Raw genomic sequence first — 18,976 nt, 5'->3', positions numbered from 1 at the left:
TCTTTTCTTTATCCCAAAAGTGGGGACTCATCCTTCATGATACTAGCAAACATCCTTGACAAACAAAAATCTTGCTTTTTTTTGCCTTGATTGCTGAACAAAGTTATCTCTGTTGTGTCTGTTGAGAAATTTTGTGTGAAATTAACATATGCATTGAAGATACTCTTTAAGAGAAGCCTTTAAGGCTTTAATTTGCTGTATGACTTAAAATGCTCTTTCTACTAAAAGTACTGTGAAATTTTGTATCTTCTGTGAATGTAAAGATGAGATCTGCTATAGAATATAATTTGTTACAGCCTATATATTCCCTTCTTATATTTTCCTCAAGAACAATTTCAATATGTCTGTAAATTATTCTTGTATAGATTTTGTGGAGCTGGAATGTAGGCATATTTGGCAGTGATTATTAATGTCTTTTCAGATGTATTTTTTTCAATAGTAGTACTATCCATACCCTAGTGTAGTAGATAAAGAACTGTCTTTAGAGTCAGGAGGACTTTTGTTCAGTTCTTCTGACATATACTAGCTTGGAGACCAAGGGCAACTCATTTACATTCTTAGTGTTTCTAGGCAACTGTGCAGAACTGTAAATTGTGGAAAAGGTTGCCACCCTGCATTGATGGAAGAAATTTCTACATTAGGAGTTCCCCACTCTGACAGAGTCTCATCCGTGATTCTTTCTAACCACTTGTTAACTTGTTAATAGTTTTGTAACTATCTTGACCATTGATCCCCAAAGCCCTAATAGTTATTTCACTTCAAGCACAGACCTTTAATGTGGCTATCTGATCTGGTCCAGTTGTCTTCTCACATTTGTTGCCTTCACATTTCTGTTTCCTTGGGTACACCATTGTGAGACTATGATGTTACAGTTCAAATTTGGCAGTGCCATTGTCATTACTAAAGAAAAAAATTTCTGCCTAGTCTGTTTTGTTCTGCAATGCCCTCAGGATGAAGCATATTAATTGCATGTCATTTGAAATGTTCTGCAAACCTGTTTTTTTTTCTCACCTGCTTCTTGCTGTTTTATGAAGTAATATTGCTCATAATCTTACACAATCATCCTCCATGATAAGATTTTATAAACATTTATATTCTGAACTGATGATGCCATCTCTCTGTGCTGGTCAAGGAGATCACATGTTTGCTAAGCAAGGGAATTTTCTTGGCTCTTCAAATTTTCTTGTGATCATTTCTCCATAACAGTTAAATTTGCATGATATCACAAGAGCATTCTTTTAGGCACTTTAGAGGCCATCTATCCCAACTACCTCATTTTACAGATCAGGAAACTGAGTCTCAGAGAGGTAAAGTGATTTGCTCAGAATCATACAGGTAATATTTGGCAGAGCTGGGATTTGAAGTCAGATGTCTTTCCATTGTACCACATTGCTTCTTGGAACAATGTCTGTTCCTTTATCCATTTCCAGTTTTTTGAATGTCAATATCAGGTTATAAATAAATAGGTTAGAAAATACATTAATAGGTCAGGTTTAGGTTTTAATTTCATGTCATCTTTATCCTTTCTTTAAATATATTAATTTTTACCTTTTCTCTTAACAGCTAATTCAGAAATGACTGCCACATCACCAGCTATTTGTTTCCTCTTTTTAAAAATAGAGTTAGCGCCTCTTTTTTTGTGATATTACTCAATATTTGAGTGCCTTTCTCTTTCTACTTTTTTTCTTAAGAGTTATGATATATAAGCATGAGACTTAGGTGTAATCTTTGAACATTTGACCTCTTTCTTTCTGGATCTTAAGTCATACTTTCTAATATTTTTCACTGTCCTTCCCATTATTTATCAATCATGAAGTAATAAAAGTAGAGAGTGTTCACAAGTTCTCTGTATAATTTCTCTACTTCCTCATTTTCTGCCACAGATTTGGTACATCTTATGGTCTTCGTGGTGGTCTTTCTGAATATGAACAGCATAAGTCCTGCATATCAAATTTCAGATTGTGAAAATACTTGAGAATAAGGGAAGACTTAATATCCAGCTAATAAGGCTTATTAAATTAAGAGAAAGCAGATGTTTTTCAGTTATTACCAATAATTACCAAGAGCAAAATGGGCAAATAGGAGAGAGCAAAAATCAATGAAAAAATGCCTTTTACCTTCGTTAGGAAAAAAATCCGTTTTATTCATATATTTTGTTTTTATATATCCTTCCTCCCAATCACGTCCAAGAAAGCAATTCCTCATAACACAGAATTATAGGGGTGGTAAGGGGGCAGGGAGTCAAGAAGCAAAACTAACCAAAAATACTAGAAAGGTCTGATATTATATATAATGTTCTATACTCATAGTTCCCTGTCTCTACACAGAAGTAAGAGCATGAGCCCTTTTTCAGAATCTACTTATGCTTAAAACATTAGGTAAGGGGGCAGCTGGTTGGCTCAGTGAATTGAGAGTCAGGCCTAGAGATGGGAGGTCCTAGGTTCAAATCTGGCCTCAGACACTTCCTAGCTGGGTGACCCTGGGCAAGTCACTTGACCCCCATTGCCTAGCCCTTACCACTCTTCTGCCTTAGAACCAATATACAATATTGACTCCAAGACAGAAGGTACAGGTTTTTTTTAAAAAAAATTAAGTTTAAATTTAAATTTTAAAAAACCATTAGGTAAACATTAAAGCATCGACCCCCAACATCACAACTTCGAGCTGATAAGTGTGTGACTATTTCCCCTAAAATGGAAAACTATATTGTTGTGAATCTATGGAGATAGAAGAATTTCCTCCTCTAATGCAGATTGCAAGCAGTCTAATAACTTGGGTTTAGAACCTATGCTCAGAGATTTGAAATGACTTGTTCAGGGACACGTAAGTAGTAATAGATTTGAGAAGTGGGTTTCAATCTGCGTCTTCCTGACCCAAAGTCCACTCTGCACTGCCTCTCATTTAAGAAAATTCATGGTATAATTTTACAAGCTATTAAATGAGAAAACCCCAAGGACAGCATTGGTGTGCTATGGTCCACGAGTTACAAAGAAGTGGACACAACTGAACGACTGAACAACAAAGACCATTATTCTCCTTCTACTTGTTTATAAACATCCCTTATTCTTGGGATAATGAAAATGGCTGCTCTCTGCAAATCATATAGTTCTTTCTGGCTATGTGTCAGCTTTTTGTTTAGCATGATGGTTTTGTCCTTTACTTTATATCACAGGTGGATTCCTAGGAAATAGTACTTAAAATGTATTGCTGTAATTTAGCTGTCAACAAGGCAAATCTGAGCTTATTAAAATAGTACACCTTCCACTGCTGATCCATTTGCTCCAAAGAGCACTTTCCCTGAAGGCGCCTTGCCTAACTCCACTGCAGTCTAGACAAACCCTCACTTGATCACTATACATGCACGTCAACTCTCATCTTATCTCTCTTTTGCCTTTCTCAGCCAAACTCCTAGAAAAAGTTGTTCATATCTAATGCCTGTATTTCTTCTCTTTAAGCACTTACTCTATGCCAGGTATCATGCCTCTAACTTCATTACTAAACTGAAACTACTCTCTCCAAAGCTTGCCAGTGCTTTCTTAGTTGTCAAATCAAATGGCCTTCTCTTGGTTCTCATCCTTTTTGACCTCTCTGAAACCTTTGACACTGTTAACCACCCTCTTCTACTGAATACTTTCTCCTATCTGAGGAGACACTGTTGTCCTGATTATCATCTTTTCTGTCCAAGCGCTGCTTGATCTCTTTCACTTGATTCTTATCCATATCCCACCTCTAATTCTGGACATACACTCAAGGCCCTCTACTAGACCTTCTCTTTCTACAAATCCTCACACTTTTGATCTCAAAAGTTCCCATTAGTTTAATTACCATCTCTATACAGATAACTCTCAGATCCATGTATCCATCCCTAGTCTCTGTCCTGTGTGCCAATCCTGCACTACCAGCTGCCTATTGGACATTTTCAACTGCATGACCCAAAAGCATGAGATTATTGAATCATAAGGTCACAGATTCAGAGTCAAAAGGAACCTTAGAGGACATCTAGTCTAGGCTACTAATTTTAAATAGGAGAACTGAAACCTAGAAACGTTAAATGACTTGAGGCAGCTAGGTGGCACAGTTGTTGTTCATCCTTCATTTTTTAAAAAAAATTTATTTAATTGATTACTTAAGAAAATTTTTCCATGGTCTTTCCCTCCCCTACTCCTACACCCCCTCCCATAGCCTATGAGCAATTCCATTGGGTTTGATGTGTGTCATTGATCAAGACCTATTTCCATATTATTGATATTTGCACTCAGGTGATTGTTTAGAGTCTACATCCCCACTCATATCCCCATCGATCCATGTGGTCAAGCAGTTTTTTTCTTCTGTTTCTATTCCCACATCCTTCATTTTTGAAGAGGGACAGTGACATCACAGGGTGATGCCTTGAGTTGCTTGAATTGGATTGAAGTGAGGCAGAGTTGCAAAACTTGTCAGCCTCACTCTCTTTCAGGATCATCCAAGTCCAGTGGCAAGATAAAAGTCCAAGATGACTGGCGATGGCCCGGGATATAGCGTGGCCCTTGTCTTCTTTCTGTATTTGATCAAACTAAGCTCTCTCTAAGATGACCACCTCCTCCGCCTTCATGACCACTGGAACAAATTGTTCTCATCTAACCTTCTTCATTAGTAGATTTGTGGCCTGTCAGTTACCCTCAATCTGGTTTAGCCCATCTGCTGAGACAGCTTTACCAGAGTGTGACCACTGTGCATGCTACAGCTTCTTGGAGCCACAGGTGAGAGCTGGGCAAATCACTTATTCTATATGCCTCAGTTTCCTCATCTGTAAAATGTGAGATGATAATTGTAAAACTCTTTACAAAGGACTATATAAGTTATTGTTTATCATCATCATCATCATCATCATCATCCAAGGTCACACAGATAGTGAGTAATAGAGTTGGGATTTAAACCCAGGATATCTAGTTCTAAATCCACTGCTGTATACTACCTACTAAATTAAGGCATCCACCTTAAACTCAGCATGTCCAAAAGAACTCATTCTTTTTCCCTATCAAGAACCATAAAGCCCCTTTTAAAAAACCCACGGCTCTCTTTTTAACTTCATTACTTGTAGTGAGGGTATCCCCATCCTTCATAGCATTGAGTTTTGCCACATCAATGTTAGCCATGAGGTCTTGATCAATGATACGTGTAAAACCCAGTGGAATTACACGTCGGCTATGGGGGGCGGGGAGGGGAGGGAAAGAACATGAATCATGTAACCACGGGAAAAGACCCATAACTAATTAATGAATTAATTAATTAAAGATTTTGGAGATTAAAAAGAAATGTTAGCCTTGACTGTCACATCACTCTCACCTCACATATCTAATCAGTGACCAAGTGTGATCCTTTCTGCTGCTACATCTCTCCTTTCTGTCTTCTTTCAACCTTCATAGCCACTGCCCAGTTCAAGTCCTTGGCCCTCTATAGTGGATTATTGTAATAGCCACCTGGTTGATCCCCACTGCCTTAAGCCTCTCTCTATTCCAATCCATCCTTTTCATAGCTGCCAGACAGATTTTCCTAAAGTGTATATGTCCATCTCTGTTACTCCCCTACTCAGTAAACTCCAGGGGTTCCCTAATATATCTGAGATCAGATAGAAAGTCCTTAAAGCCCTTTACAACCTGACCTCATCCTGCCTTTCTGCCTTTATTACACATTGCTCACTATGACCCAGCTAAAACCATCTTCTCGTTGTCACTCTTCAACTCCCATCTCTTCTCTCCATGCCTTTGCATTGGCTGTCTGTTCTGCCTAGTCTGCTTTTCCATTTCACCACTGTCCCTAATTTTTCAATTTTGGGTTTGCCTCAGTACTCAGTTCAAAGTGCTGTCTTTTATAGGAAGCCTTTCTTGGTCCTCCCAGCTACTAATGTCTTCCCTGCACCTCCCTCCCCAATTACTTTATATTTATTTGGTATGTAATTGTATGTACATATACATGTCCATGTTTTTCCTCCCAATCAAGTGTAGAGGGTAGCTAGGTGGTACAGTAGACAGAGTGCTGAGCCTGGAGTTAGGAAGACCTGAATTCAAATGTGACTACAGACACTTACTAACTGTGTGATCCGTGGCAAGTCACTTAACCCTATTTGCCTCAGTTTCCTCATCTGTAAAATGAGCTGAAGAAGGAGATGGCAAACCATTCCAGTATCTTTGCTGAGAAAAGCCCAAATGGAGTTGCCGAGAGTCAGATTTTTATGTACCAGTGGTTAACACTCCAGTTTCATTTAACCACCTAATATCAGTTAGCTTTTTCAAAGGGATATTTATTTCAGAAATTAACAAGAACAAAAGCATACTTACTCCTCTTCCCTCCTCCTCTAACCCCTGCCACTGTCAACCCGTTGGGGGGGGGAGTGATGGTGAACCTTTTAGAGACCATGCACCATTCCTTGTCCCTCCCACCTAGAGATGACATGCCATGCCATGCCCCCCACCACCCCACCCCAGGGGAGGGAGAAAGCCCATTGGACTACTGGGCAGAGGAGTAGGTAATGTGAAAAAAATGTCCTCAGGGTTAAGGTTAGGGTTAGAAATTAATTTAGTGAGGGTGAGGGTGAGGGAGGGGAGTGGCCTGAGTGCTCTGCTCCCTTCCAGCTCTGCTGCCTGTGACCCACCCACCTTATCCTAGTCAGGGAAGGGAGGAAGCATTCCCATTGGGTTGCTGGGCAGAGGAGTGGGTCAAGTGAAAAAATGTCCTCAGGCATGGTGGAAAGGGTGAAAGGAGCAGCTCAGTGGGATCCCCCTGGCTTTTCTAGTAACAAACTCTGGTGGGTGATGGGTGCATACCCACACAGAGGTTTCTGTGTGTCTTTTTTGGCATATGTACCATCGTGGCTCTAGGGGAAACCTATTCCACCTTATTCTCTGAGGAGAGTAGTAGTCTCGCTCTTAGCACAATTTCTGCATAGCATTGTTCTCTTCAAGTTCACATCGGAATGTGGCCTGACAGTGGGATGAATCCCCATGTTACTGGCTGGATCCTAAAGGTCATGTTCTGTGGGGCAGTGATACTGAGCTGGCTGCAAAACTGTATTCCGGGGCACAAGCACTCCCTCATGACCATTGGAACTTAAAGGTTGGAGTCTCCAATCTGTTTACCTAAAACAGAACAAGAAATGCAAAGGCAGACAATGAACCCACACCTATATTCATAAGACACCTGCAATCCTTGGTAGGGATGCCTTTTGCACAAGGGTGCCCACCCACACTGGCTGTCAGACAGAAGCAAAATTCCAACATGCGAATGTGAGGGAAGTCCTGGCTGGCGCAGAGTCAAGGTTGGTTTCAATCATATGTTTACTACCTTCCCCTCTTGAGTGTATCACCTCTTTGTAGAAGTGCTGTGGTTGCAGTTCACAACTAGGGAATGGACTTGGTTGGGCCTCTTCTCATGGAGGAAGTTACTGTTTTGTCAGAGAATCAGATTTTTCTCAAGGAACATTCGTAGGGCCATGCAAACGGCGGCCTCTCTGCCTACAGTTTGGGGACTCATCTTCCTATTTATTTGAGTTAACAATATTTTTCTGGCACCTACCTTCAATGGATTCTGGGTCCAAGAAGCAACAGTTGTCACTTAAATTTCCTGGGAGAGCAAGAATCTTGGTTCATTTGTCTATATGCCCCTGTGGCTCAGGTCCCACGGATGAAGATAACCTCCAGAGCTGGCAAGGCTGCCTTGGCTTAGAATGCTCCCGTCTCCACATATATCTGTCAGACACCTGAGGAAGAAGCAAGACCAATCACAGAGCTATGTTAAAGACCAACACCAATAAGGGGAAAAGGTGGAGAAGGTTGTCACTTTACTGACACTATGTCCGTTAAATCCTAGACACCACAATGAGCTTTGATCTTTCCCATAACAAAGCCACAGAACCATAGTATGGTGTAAGAATCTGTGGACAACAAGCCAATCGTTTCAGATAATTTGATGTAAGTTATTTCAAGAGAGGGCCTTGCCATTTGGTTAAAGCTTTCATGTTAAGGTTGATTTCTCAATTGCAGTTTAGACACTAGATTTATTGATATGACTGTACAACACTCACTCCTACTCACATCTCCCAGTGTATTCTTGGTGTCCCAGGATTCTACTGAAGTTTCTAAACATATTGAAGCCAATATATTTGCATAGCATTCAATTAAATTAGAGATGATAGAGGTCATAGATTTAAAGCTGGAAAGCATCATTGAGGTCACCTAGTCTAGTCACATCATTTTATGAAGGAAATGAGACACAGGTGAAATGATATACTCAAGGACACATGGGTAGTAAGTAGCAAAACTGAGATTTGAACTTCCTATCCAGCACTGTTTCCACTGCATAGATATAGAGGTTCAATGCTTAACAAGGGGGAAAAAATGATGACGACAGCCATTTCCTAAGGGAAAATACACTAATTCTCCAATTTGGAAAATAAAGTATATGTGTGAGGTGATTTACTCAGTCCCACGCCACTTAAAGTAAATGATCGAGTAAGTACCCGATCAGCCAACCAGTGGGTTTTATACTATGCATGGAAAAAATCTTTGGAACCTGGAACCGTGGTCACTTTGCACGAGAATTGTGTTCAAATAGGCCAAAAAATCCTGGCTACATCCAAGGCGTCACCTAAAACTTATCAAGTGAGTTGAGAAGAGGTTCATTTCACCTCACCTCAGAGCGGACCACTTTGGGGAGGGGAATGGAGAGGTCTCAGCTTTGGCCTTAACCAAATTTCCATCCTTTCACTGCCTTTGACCAGAAGATGTTGGACCTCCCATTTTCCCATGGATGTCGTAGCTACATGTCTGAAAGCCGTGTCTCCATCAGAAATCGAAGACGAATTCATGATGTTTGAGGGGAACTTCTTGAGTACCTTATGAAAGAGAGAAGATGACTTCCAGCAGCCATGAATGAACTATATGTGCTTGAGTCCACTTTTTCCTGGTCTCTGTACTTGTGGGACAGTGTGTCAAAGACTTTGGGATACGTGTTTTATGCCAACTCTGCTTACTATTCCACCATAGTAAGGACTCTGTTCTAAAAGGCTTCGTTAAGGCTGGCTAACTCAATTGATTCTTAGCTGATATTCTTGGGGAAAAGGACACCAGCAGGAACTCAAGTCACTGACATTAATTACCCCCACCCCTAAAGGATACTCCAAGAACTCTGAAGGAGAGCTATAGCCAAGTTTTGGGGACCTAACTCATCAGTGGAAATGGGACTTGAACTCAGGATCCTCAGAGCCTAATAAATATGCTATGAAAGTAATGTGTTGTTAACAGTCTCTGAAACCATAAGTCAATTCACACAAAGTCACTCTCATTGGCGCTTCCTTTAGCAGTAGGTGAGACATTTTTGACTCATTTCAGCACATGATCGGTATGCATAACTTTTTTATCTGAAGTTGAAAATAATAACACAAGTACAAATTTGGTGTGGGAGACAGTGTGCTGGACTGAGAGTCAGGAGAGCCGAGTTTTATTCCTGCCTGTGATACTGAGCTTCACTTTCTCTCTCTGTAAAATGAGAAGGTTGCAGTAGGTGATCACCAGAGTCCCTTGCAGATCCAAAATTCTTTGATGAATCTTTAAAACCATCTGTATTTGTGATTGCATTTTAAGCTATCACACAAAGAGTAAGAAAAATATTATAAAACATTGTCAAAGAAATTAACCTTAAAAAAAAAACAAAACCCTTACCTTCCATCTTAGAATGCTGTGTATGAGTGGTAAAGGATAGGCAATTGGGATTAAGTGACTTACTCAGGGTCACCGAGCTAGGAAGTGTCTGAGGCCAGATTTAAACCCAGGACCTCCTGTCTCTGGGCCTGGCTCTCAAACCACTGAGCCACCTGGCTGCTCCCCAAAGAAATTAATCTTAACTTTTCATTATCTGTAAGAATTGTTGTTCTTGGCAAATCCCCAAAAGTAGATTATCATAAATAATGTTTCTGGCTAGAGAGTGCATTTTAAAAGGATGATCTGAAACTACTCCTAGGTCTTTAACCCCAGGCCCAATCTCAATCCCTGACCAGAGAAAACCAGTGAAGAAAGGTCCTGCCGCTTCAAAGTGCTTTCGGACTACAACTTCATTTTGGCGTGTAAGTCACAAAAGACTGTCTAATTATAGATATGACTCTAAGTATAACTATAGACTCTTCCCGTAAAGGGAGGGGTTGGACCCTCTGAGGACGAGCATCTGGGTATGTGCCAGGGATGATGATGTGAAGCCACAGGTGCTACCAACAAGAAAGAACAGCCAGTAAATGTCCAAGGAAGAAGAAATAAGTAGTAGCAGTGGGTGTCCCCCTGCTGAAGGGACTGACACATTTATTTCTCAACCTGACATTAACAGTAGAGGACTCTGCTGTATTCCCGGGGCTTGTATCCATGACCTGGTATGGGCTTTCGAGGCTTCGGGGCCAGCTCCCCCTCATTTTACAGAGGAGGAAAATGGGGCACACAGAAGTGGGGTGGCCTACTGAAGGCCCTGAAGATCATGAGTATCTTAGGCCTTCCAGGGCAGTGCCCCTCCTCCCGCCCGCCCCAATGAGAAAATCCTGCCATGTCCAATCCATCCCGAAGACCATAGCCTGTGGAGATGAAAGATGTTCCTGGGAGGCTTCCAGACAGCCAGAATCTGAAGACCTCGGAACTCCAGGGGCCTTTTTATCACAGAGGCTTTGAAAGAGAGAAGCAAATCTGGGACATGGATAGTTGGTTAAGATGCTGGTATCTGAAAATGGAGTTTGCTCATGGCTTAAATATAGGACTCAAGGGGTCTGATTCCAGTGAAGCCCAGCGGTGGGAAGGCTTTCTCATTCTCCCACCTTCTGTACCTTTCCTCCCAAACTGCCTGGTATCTGGCTGCTTTGTGTGCATGTATACTTACGCACTTTCCATTTTTGCTGTGTATACTTACAGCTGGACTTGTAGTCCCCGTTAGAAGGTACACACCTTGGGAGTAGTTATTGTTTCTGTCTTTATACTTTACATGTCCCTCCAGCCAAGCTCTGCGCCTGGCACTTAACAGATGCCTGTGAACTGTTTGAGTCCTGCAAGTCTGGAGGAAGAAAGGGAGGAAGAAAAGAAGGAGCCGGCCATCTCCATTGCTCTGCCAATCTAGACATCAGAGAGTCCACAGGGCATGGCTATTGAGAATGAAGCCAGCAGTAAAACCCAAGGTCTCCGTTATCTGTGTCCAGATGTACAAAGGATGGGCAACAAGCAAAGCGACCGACCTCGGGATCCCTATGAAAGGAGAACCAGGAAGTTGACTTAGATCCTTTTGAGAAAGGCACAAGAATTCAAAACGAATATCATAAGAAAGGTGGGGGTGGGTACAGAGTGGCATTCTATATTAACACAATACAGTAAAGCAAGGACATCTTGGAACCTGAGGGGTAAAGCACAGTGGAGAGTATTGGGCTAATTATGGAAGGAGTAACAGAAGCAATATTGGTATTGGAGTGGATTACAGGCCATCTAGACAGTAGGAAGAATGAATGGAATATTTCAGGAAACAAAGGACAGGCCTAACATGAAAACATATCATAGAGATGGGGGACTTCAGTTGGCCAGCCAATTGCCAGTGTCCTCCCTCTTTACCAAAAGCAGAACAACTAGTAAGTACTTGGCTTGCCTTCCTTAATGCCCGATCAGAAGTAGAGCGCTATCCTGGCTTTGCCATCAGAGAACCTGGGTTCAATCTGTGAGCCTCAGTTTCTGTATGAAATGTGATTGGACCAGATGACCACTAAGGCCCCTTCCAGCTATGATCCTCTAAAATTCATCTTTAAAAGGAATAGGAAGGGGTACTGTTATTATGGACCTGATTCTGATCAGCAAAGAAGACTGGTTTCTCAAAGATGAGAGCCTGGGGGAGGTGGGGGGTGAAAATGATCTCTATCCTAGAAGTCAAGAGAGAGAAAACAAGCTAAGACTCACATAATCTGATATGCAGCCTGCATTTGAGAAAGGAAAGCACAGCTAAGATCCCACAGCTTAAAGTTCTGCAAAAGAAGTTAGTTCAGAATGGGATGAGCAATTCTCCAAAATGAAGTTCTGAAGAGCCAGAAACAGTTCTGGTGAGGAAGAAAAGGAATTGTCTAAAGTCAGGGATGGATTTGTAGAGAACTCATCGACTGGTTTAGAATTTATGGGATCCAGAATCTATCTTTCTATCAAACAGAAAATATAAAGACTATGGAAGTACTGCTAAGTAATGGGGGACGAATACAGACTTGCAGCTGTGAGCCAGCTTGAAGAGGGGCAGGAATGGACTGCACTCTAGGTGGGGGGGACAGCCAAAGGATGGGCTGTTTAAGGAAAAGAGGAAAAGAGGAGGATCAAAGAGAGGAGAAGATGACTGCTAAAAGGAGGTCAAGGATAGAAAACACCATCATTCAACTCTATTTTTTAAAACCCGTATCTTCTCTCTTAGAATCAATACTGAGTATTGGTTCCAAGAAGAGTGTTAAGGACTGGGCAGTGAGGGTTAAGTGCTTTGCCCAGGGTCACGCAGCTAGAAGTGTCTGAGACCAAATTTGAATTCAGATCCTCTCAACTCTAGGCCTGGCTCTCTATTCACTAAGCCACTTGGCTGCCCCCTCAACTCTCTTTTGGGTCTTTTTTCTCTGCCAGGAGGATGATCTTTGAACTGAAATGGAGAAAAAAAGTGGCTAATAGGAAATAGGAATCCAGGAAAAATAAGAAAAGAACAATTAGTCATGAATTAGTAATGAAGTCAAGGCCCAGACCAAACTTAACGCCTTTATTGAAAGAACTGGCATATGGCCTTGCCAGACCCCTATCACGTCTCTTTGAATTATCTTGTAGAAAAAGAGTGGTACCATACATCTCAAGAAGGGCAAGTGTGGTCTAGCTGAGCTTATTTGGCTTTGGGGTTTGGGGATTTTTGGCCTTGGCATTTTTATATATATATATATATATATATATATTATCAGAATGTTTTCCTTTAACATTACTATCTTTGCCACAGTATGGTGAAAATCCGGAATAATATGACTCATTCCATTAAAAGGAGGCCAGCTATTTAGCAGACCTATTTACATCGTCTGGATTTAATCACCTGATACATTACAACCAACTCACAAAGTATGTGCTACTACCCATGTGTCTTCATCCTCATAAATGATCAGGCTCCATCAAATATTTCATGTACACTTAATCAGCAAACAGATACCATGCATGAAAAGACGAGAAAGGGGGCAGCTGGGTAGCTCAGTGGATGGAGAGCCNGAGAGAGAGAGAGAGAGAGAGAGAGAGAGAGAGAGAGAGAGAGAGAGAGAGAAACAACAACTAAGTCCACGCATGAAGGACAGCTCATCTCCAAGCACAGAAATGGAATGTTAGAGCAGTGAGTAGACTGGCATGGCTGTGGCACAGAGGGTAATACAGAACAATATGAGGAGGGGCCAGGTCATAAAGAAATTAAAATGTCTAACACAGAAACTGACATTTGATCCCAAAGCACTGGAGTTTGTTGAGCAGGCATGTGGGATGTGATCAGCTTTGGGCTTTAGGAAAATCACTCTGACAGCTGTGAGGAAAGGGCGATAGCTTGTGAGCAGAGACCAGTGAGACATCACTGGGATGTGAGAGGTGCTATGGATGGAGAAATGATAAGACTTGGCACATAATTAGTTATGTGGCGTGAAGGAGAGGAGTGAGTTGAAGACGAGACCAAGGTTTGTGAACCCGAGTGACTGAGAGGAGGTGATGCCCTTGACAGATTCGGAAAAGGGGTGGAAGTGGGAAGACAGTGAGTTCACTTTGGGATCTATTGAATTTGAATTACCTACAGGATATCCAGTTGGAATTGGCTGTCACCCAGCTGATGATATAGTTACTACGAACAGATAAAAATCATGCCCCTGTCTCAGATTTCCAATTTTGTAAAAAGCCAAGAGAGCGGAGTCTCAATTTCTGACAAAATATCAGAACATCCTATTGATGCTAGATGGCTAGTCAGACGCAGAGAATACCAGAGGAGCCTTCTTCCTTTTGGGGCAGGACAGACTGGTATAGTAAGTAGATCATCAGAGGGCTAGAGATTCCATTTCTCTGGATTGCAGCAAAGCATTGGGCAGGCTCCTTGTGTTTTCTTGTAGTACCTCGTCAAAGAATAAGGGACCTGTCGTGTTTATTAAGCATCCCCTGTACACCTGCAGTCTGCTAAGCACTTTACAGATATGGCCTCATTGGGTTCAAAGCAATTCAGTGGCATGGATTCCGAATTTCTGGAATGACGGGAGGCAAAGGACAGTCTGATTTCAGTTTGGAAGGTAGTCTGCACAGTTTGCCAAGAACCCATCCTTCAACCTGTGCTGTGTGCCTTTTTTTAAAATAATGAATAATAGCTTTTGTTTTTACACCACATGTTTCCCCATAGAATCATCTTTCCTCCTCCTCCTCCTCCTCCTCCTCCTCCTAGATAATCAGCCTTTATTCAGCAAAACTAACTAACCCATAGGAAAAAAATCTGATATTATATGCAATGTTTCAGACCTAATGCACCCCACACCCCCCCATTTCTGCAGAGAAGGCTGCAGAGAGGCAGGGAGTGCGTTCTCCTGTTTCCTCTTTGGAGACAGGCTTGACCATTATAATTTCACAGCATTCAGTTTTGATTGATTTTTGTATTGTCCTTCTTTCCCTTCGTATTGTAATCTCAGTGCATATTGTTTTCCTGGTTCTGCTTGCTTAATTTGACACTATATCTTTATCCACGACTTAGATGAAGGCACAGATGGCATGCTTATCAGATTTTCAGCTAAGATGTTGGATGACAGAATCAGAAGCCGACAAGGTTTATACAGGCTGAGACATTGGGCTGGAATCTAATAAGATGAAAAAGTATTTAAATTGTTGGAAAGTTAAGTATTAATTATTAACTTTATAACTAATTGTTGGCTAATTATTATAAAGTTTTCTACCTGCAACTGCTGCCCAACTTCTCCCCACCTGGACCAGTACCCATCTCACTGGAACCGGACCTCCAGACCCCATGCCTCCAATCCCTGGGGTAATTAATTCACTCATTAATTAAATTAACTTAATTTAATTAATTTGTTCATCTTTGGAACTCCCACCCTTGTGATTGGTGACTGAGTGAGAACAAACTAACACACTTAGCCTTCTTTATGTATTAGTTGATCCTAGACCCCACTGACCCTTCATTTCTCATTCAGTCATCTACCAGGCCTGCCTGCCACCCTGTGTTCCATACCTCTAACCCCCCCCCCCATCTCTCTGAGCTTCTTGTCATGGGCACAATAATCAAATTGATACCAACTTTGCTACAGGAAAGGGCATGGCAATCAATTGCCCACTGGATCCAGTCACTATTCCTGTAATCTTCCAAACCCAGATCCTCTTCCCTGGCCACCCCTCCCCTAAAGGAGTCGTCTCTCCCAATTAGAATGTAGTTGCCCTTGAGGGCAGAGATTTTTTCCTTTCTTCTGCTTTTATGCATAGTCCTTTAAAAAGGAATCCACTTTGCCAGTACAAAGTAGGGAAATGTGGTTAGCAGTTTGTCCAAAAGAGATCCAGTTAGTAGAGTTGGTATGAAGGAGACCACAGTGTAAGAGGGGCGTCAAAAAAGCTAAAGTAATCCTTGCCTTCCTTAAGAGAGGCACTGTGGCCAGAACCAGAAGTGATAAGGAAGGAAAGAAGGAACAACTAGTTGCCCTTAATAAATTCAAGTGCCACTCTCCTCTCCCCAGGTCACATCTAGAAGTTTGGGGGCTACATCTTAGAAAGGATATTGATGAACTGGACAACAGCCAGGTTGACAGAAGGCCTCAATATCACGCCATACACGGACTGTTTGAAGGAATTGAAGATGTTTATCCTGGAAAAAGAGAAGGCTTAGTGGGGGAAATGATGGCTCTTTTCAAGTATTTAAAAGATTGCCATATTGAAGAGGGCTTGGGTTTATCCTGTTTAGTTCCAGAAAAGCAGTATTCAAAGTGCTGGCTAGAAGTCTCCGAGAGGCAGATTTCCTCTCTTCCTATGAATCGAAGCTGGCCAAAATTGGAATGGGTTACGTGGGAAGGGAGTGGGCTCCCCGTCATTTGAGGTCTTCAACAAAGGCTGGATAATCACTTGTTGAGGATGGTGGGAACTGCGTTCTTGGTTGGGCGTGGGTTGGACCAGATGGCCAGCCTCTGAGGTGCCTTCCGACGTCTGGGATTCTGAGTGTCTGCAATCCTTCCAAAAGCCCTGACAGCAACCCATTTCCTGGAGCTTCCCAGCTTCTGAGTCACACATCGAGTGATCTATACTTCACAAGATAGATTTTCTTTGAGCAAAAGCAATCAAAGTTGAGGAGAAACTAAAACAAACTTTAGTCTTCCTCTTTTTCCCCCCGACATGACATTTTCCTCCAATACTAGATCCAAAAAGCTTCCCACAAGTTTCCACTGGTCTTCTCCCCCTATCCCCTACCCCACCCCTTAAAATGAATTGTTTTATGTAAAATCTTGCACTATCAGTTTATTACAGTACTAAGGAAACCCATCAGGAAATGACTGCACAGGAAACAAAATTGATCATGTTTTATAATTGAAGTGGCTACAGAACTGGCTATCTGAGAAGTCTGCAAGGAAGCAGTCTTAAGGATGGGAAATGGTGACTTATAAAATCTCAGAAGGCAGTTGAGGATGCTTAGTGGAAGCTCTAGCATCTTCACGTTTGATCATCTACCTGTTTTTCTGATGATTGTTGCATTTGCAATTTTGAAAACGATCTCTTCAGTTTTTCTTTTCAAATGTGTTTTCTTTCGACAGTGCCCTTAAAGATAGCCGTTTCCCCCCAATGACAAGGGAGGAGCTGCCCCGGCTAACCTGCTCAGTGTCTCTGCTCACTAACTTTGAAGATGTCTGTGATTATTTGGACTGGGAGGTAAGACTGTAAAAATCACTCACGAGAAAAATGGAGATGAATCTTTATTACACATAAATCACAGTGGCTAGCAAATACTCTTGTCAGCTCACTCTTTTTTGTAGGTATGGGATTGAATAGAACATGTCTAATTAAAACCCACTGATGATATTCCAAACATCTCATTCATTTGACCTTTCTCCCCAATGAGAACTTCTTACGAGAACTTTTCAGAGGGGAGATTTCTTTCTCTTTTTCCCATCTCGGATAGTTTGTAGTTACCAGCAAGTGCCGATATGGTCAAAAGTTAGAAAACTCAGAAAGAAAGAGTTCATTGGTCAGTTGAGCAATTTCCCTCCTGGGGAAGGGAGTGATGTCTGAATAGAACATTCTCAGCTATGTTCCTTTAGATCAGTGATTCCCAAAGTGGGCGCCACCGCCCCCTGGTGGGTGCTGCAGTGATGACCACAGGTGCATTTGGGGGCGGTGAATAACTATAAGGGGGCAGTGATAGTATGTAACAGGGCGCTAAGTCATATTTTTTCTGGAAAGGGGGCGGCAGGCCAAAAACGTTGGGGAACCACTGCTTTAGATAATGCATACAGCCATGCTTATGGCTGTCTTTTTTTTCCCCCCCTTCTCTTTCTGGGTAGATTGTAGGTTTATGTAGCCCCTGGGATTTGCAGTAATGCCCAGATAGGTGGTATGGCAGAGAAGGGGGGAAATGTGCTTCTAAGCCGACTTAGATCATCATTTTGACAGTGACTGTGGCTTTAGATTCCAGTAGTTCTCTTGAAAGAAAGGAGTAAATGAGTAGGTTTCTCTTATGGAGACCACTGACTGTCAAAGTCTTGTGGGCAGAGAAAGTAGTGCCTTGGCAGCAGACTGGCCTGGGGTTTGATTTTGGCTCTGCCACTGATTGGCTTGAGCAATTGCCTCTGCTGTATTTCAGTTTTTTCCACACACAGAAAAAGGCATTTATCAAGTTTGTAGTCTTGATTTGAAAGTGTCTGCGATGAAAAAAAGCAGTTGTTAGGCCCGAGTAATATTGGAACCTTCTCACATTCCATAATTTTGGGGTTTGCCAGGAAAGGGCACAGATAACATCTTTTTTTCTTTGTGGAAAGACAACATAGACAGCATAGGATGAACTACAGCCTTCTTGGCTTTGTGGGCTTTTAGGAGGGGAGACTATTAGCAGAGCAGCTTCTGGAGATACTTTATAAGGGGGAAAAAAATCATATAGTTAGAATTACCATAAGTATTTCCTAAGATGGTTCTTGAAGTGGCTGGGATGAAGAAGGAGTCCGTCCCAGCTAGTGGTTTTTGTTTTTTTAAACCCTTACCCTCTGCCTTAGAATCAATGCCAAATATTGATTGATTCTAAGGCAGAAGTGTAGCAAGGGCTAGGCAAATGGGCATTAAATGACATGCCTACGGTCACATAGCTAGGAAGTATCTTGAGGCCAGATTCAAACCCAGATCTTCCCGACCCCAGGCCAGGTGCTCTATCCACTGTGCAAGCTAGCTGCCCCCCAGCAATCAGGTTTTGAATGGCCTCAGATTTCGCACCAAGTGGCAGTAGCAGCCATCTCAGCACCCTGGGATAGTCTTCCTCCAGTTGTGTAGCCACACCCTAGGAGTCACGTTTTGCCTTCCTGGGTGGAAAGAAGTGACCCAGGACTGGCAGGCAACACCCAAAATGAACAAGTCCCCTTTCCTTATACTTGTTGCCCGAGTTTGAACTGTAGTGGTGGCGTACTGGGGAGGGAAAGAGATAATGGCCCTTGGGACAAGGACTTTATCAATAAGCTCGAATCACTCTTTTCCCCCTTTGATCCATCTCCCACCCTGTCCAAAGGGAAAATTATCCTTTGGGCTTCTGTTTGAGTTTTTATATACTTGGGACCAATCTTATGGTTGGTGGTGAGAGAGCCTGCAGGGGTGGGGACTCTCTCATGTTTGAGGGTTGTGAAGAGATTCTCTGTACCTCAGCTGGCAGCATCCTGATTTTAGTACTGCTGCCCTGTGGCACTGGGCCCCTTATATTGTTCTAGGTGTGCATTATGGGAATT

General features: G+C 42.1%; 1 protein-coding gene across 1 annotated transcript in view; it reads left to right on the top strand.

Annotated features, from left to right (window-relative positions):
- The window catches only part of AMMECR1 (AMMECR nuclear protein 1), a 63,811-nt gene that overhangs the window by 30,760 nt on the left and 14,075 nt on the right, over positions 1-18,976 (top strand). The window contains exon 3 of the mRNA XM_044682883.1: positions 16,808-16,922. Within this exon, the coding sequence (XP_044538818.1) occupies positions 16,808-16,922 (115 nt within the window). The remainder of the gene's footprint in view (positions 1-16,807; positions 16,923-18,976) is intronic.

Source organism: Gracilinanus agilis, chromosome X, assembly GCF_016433145.1.
Source record: "Gracilinanus agilis isolate LMUSP501 chromosome X, AgileGrace, whole genome shotgun sequence".
Taxonomy (NCBI): domain Eukaryota; kingdom Metazoa; phylum Chordata; class Mammalia; order Didelphimorphia; family Didelphidae; genus Gracilinanus; species Gracilinanus agilis.
Note: the sequence above shows the minus strand (reverse complement) of the source record. Positions and strands in the feature narration are given on the sequence as shown.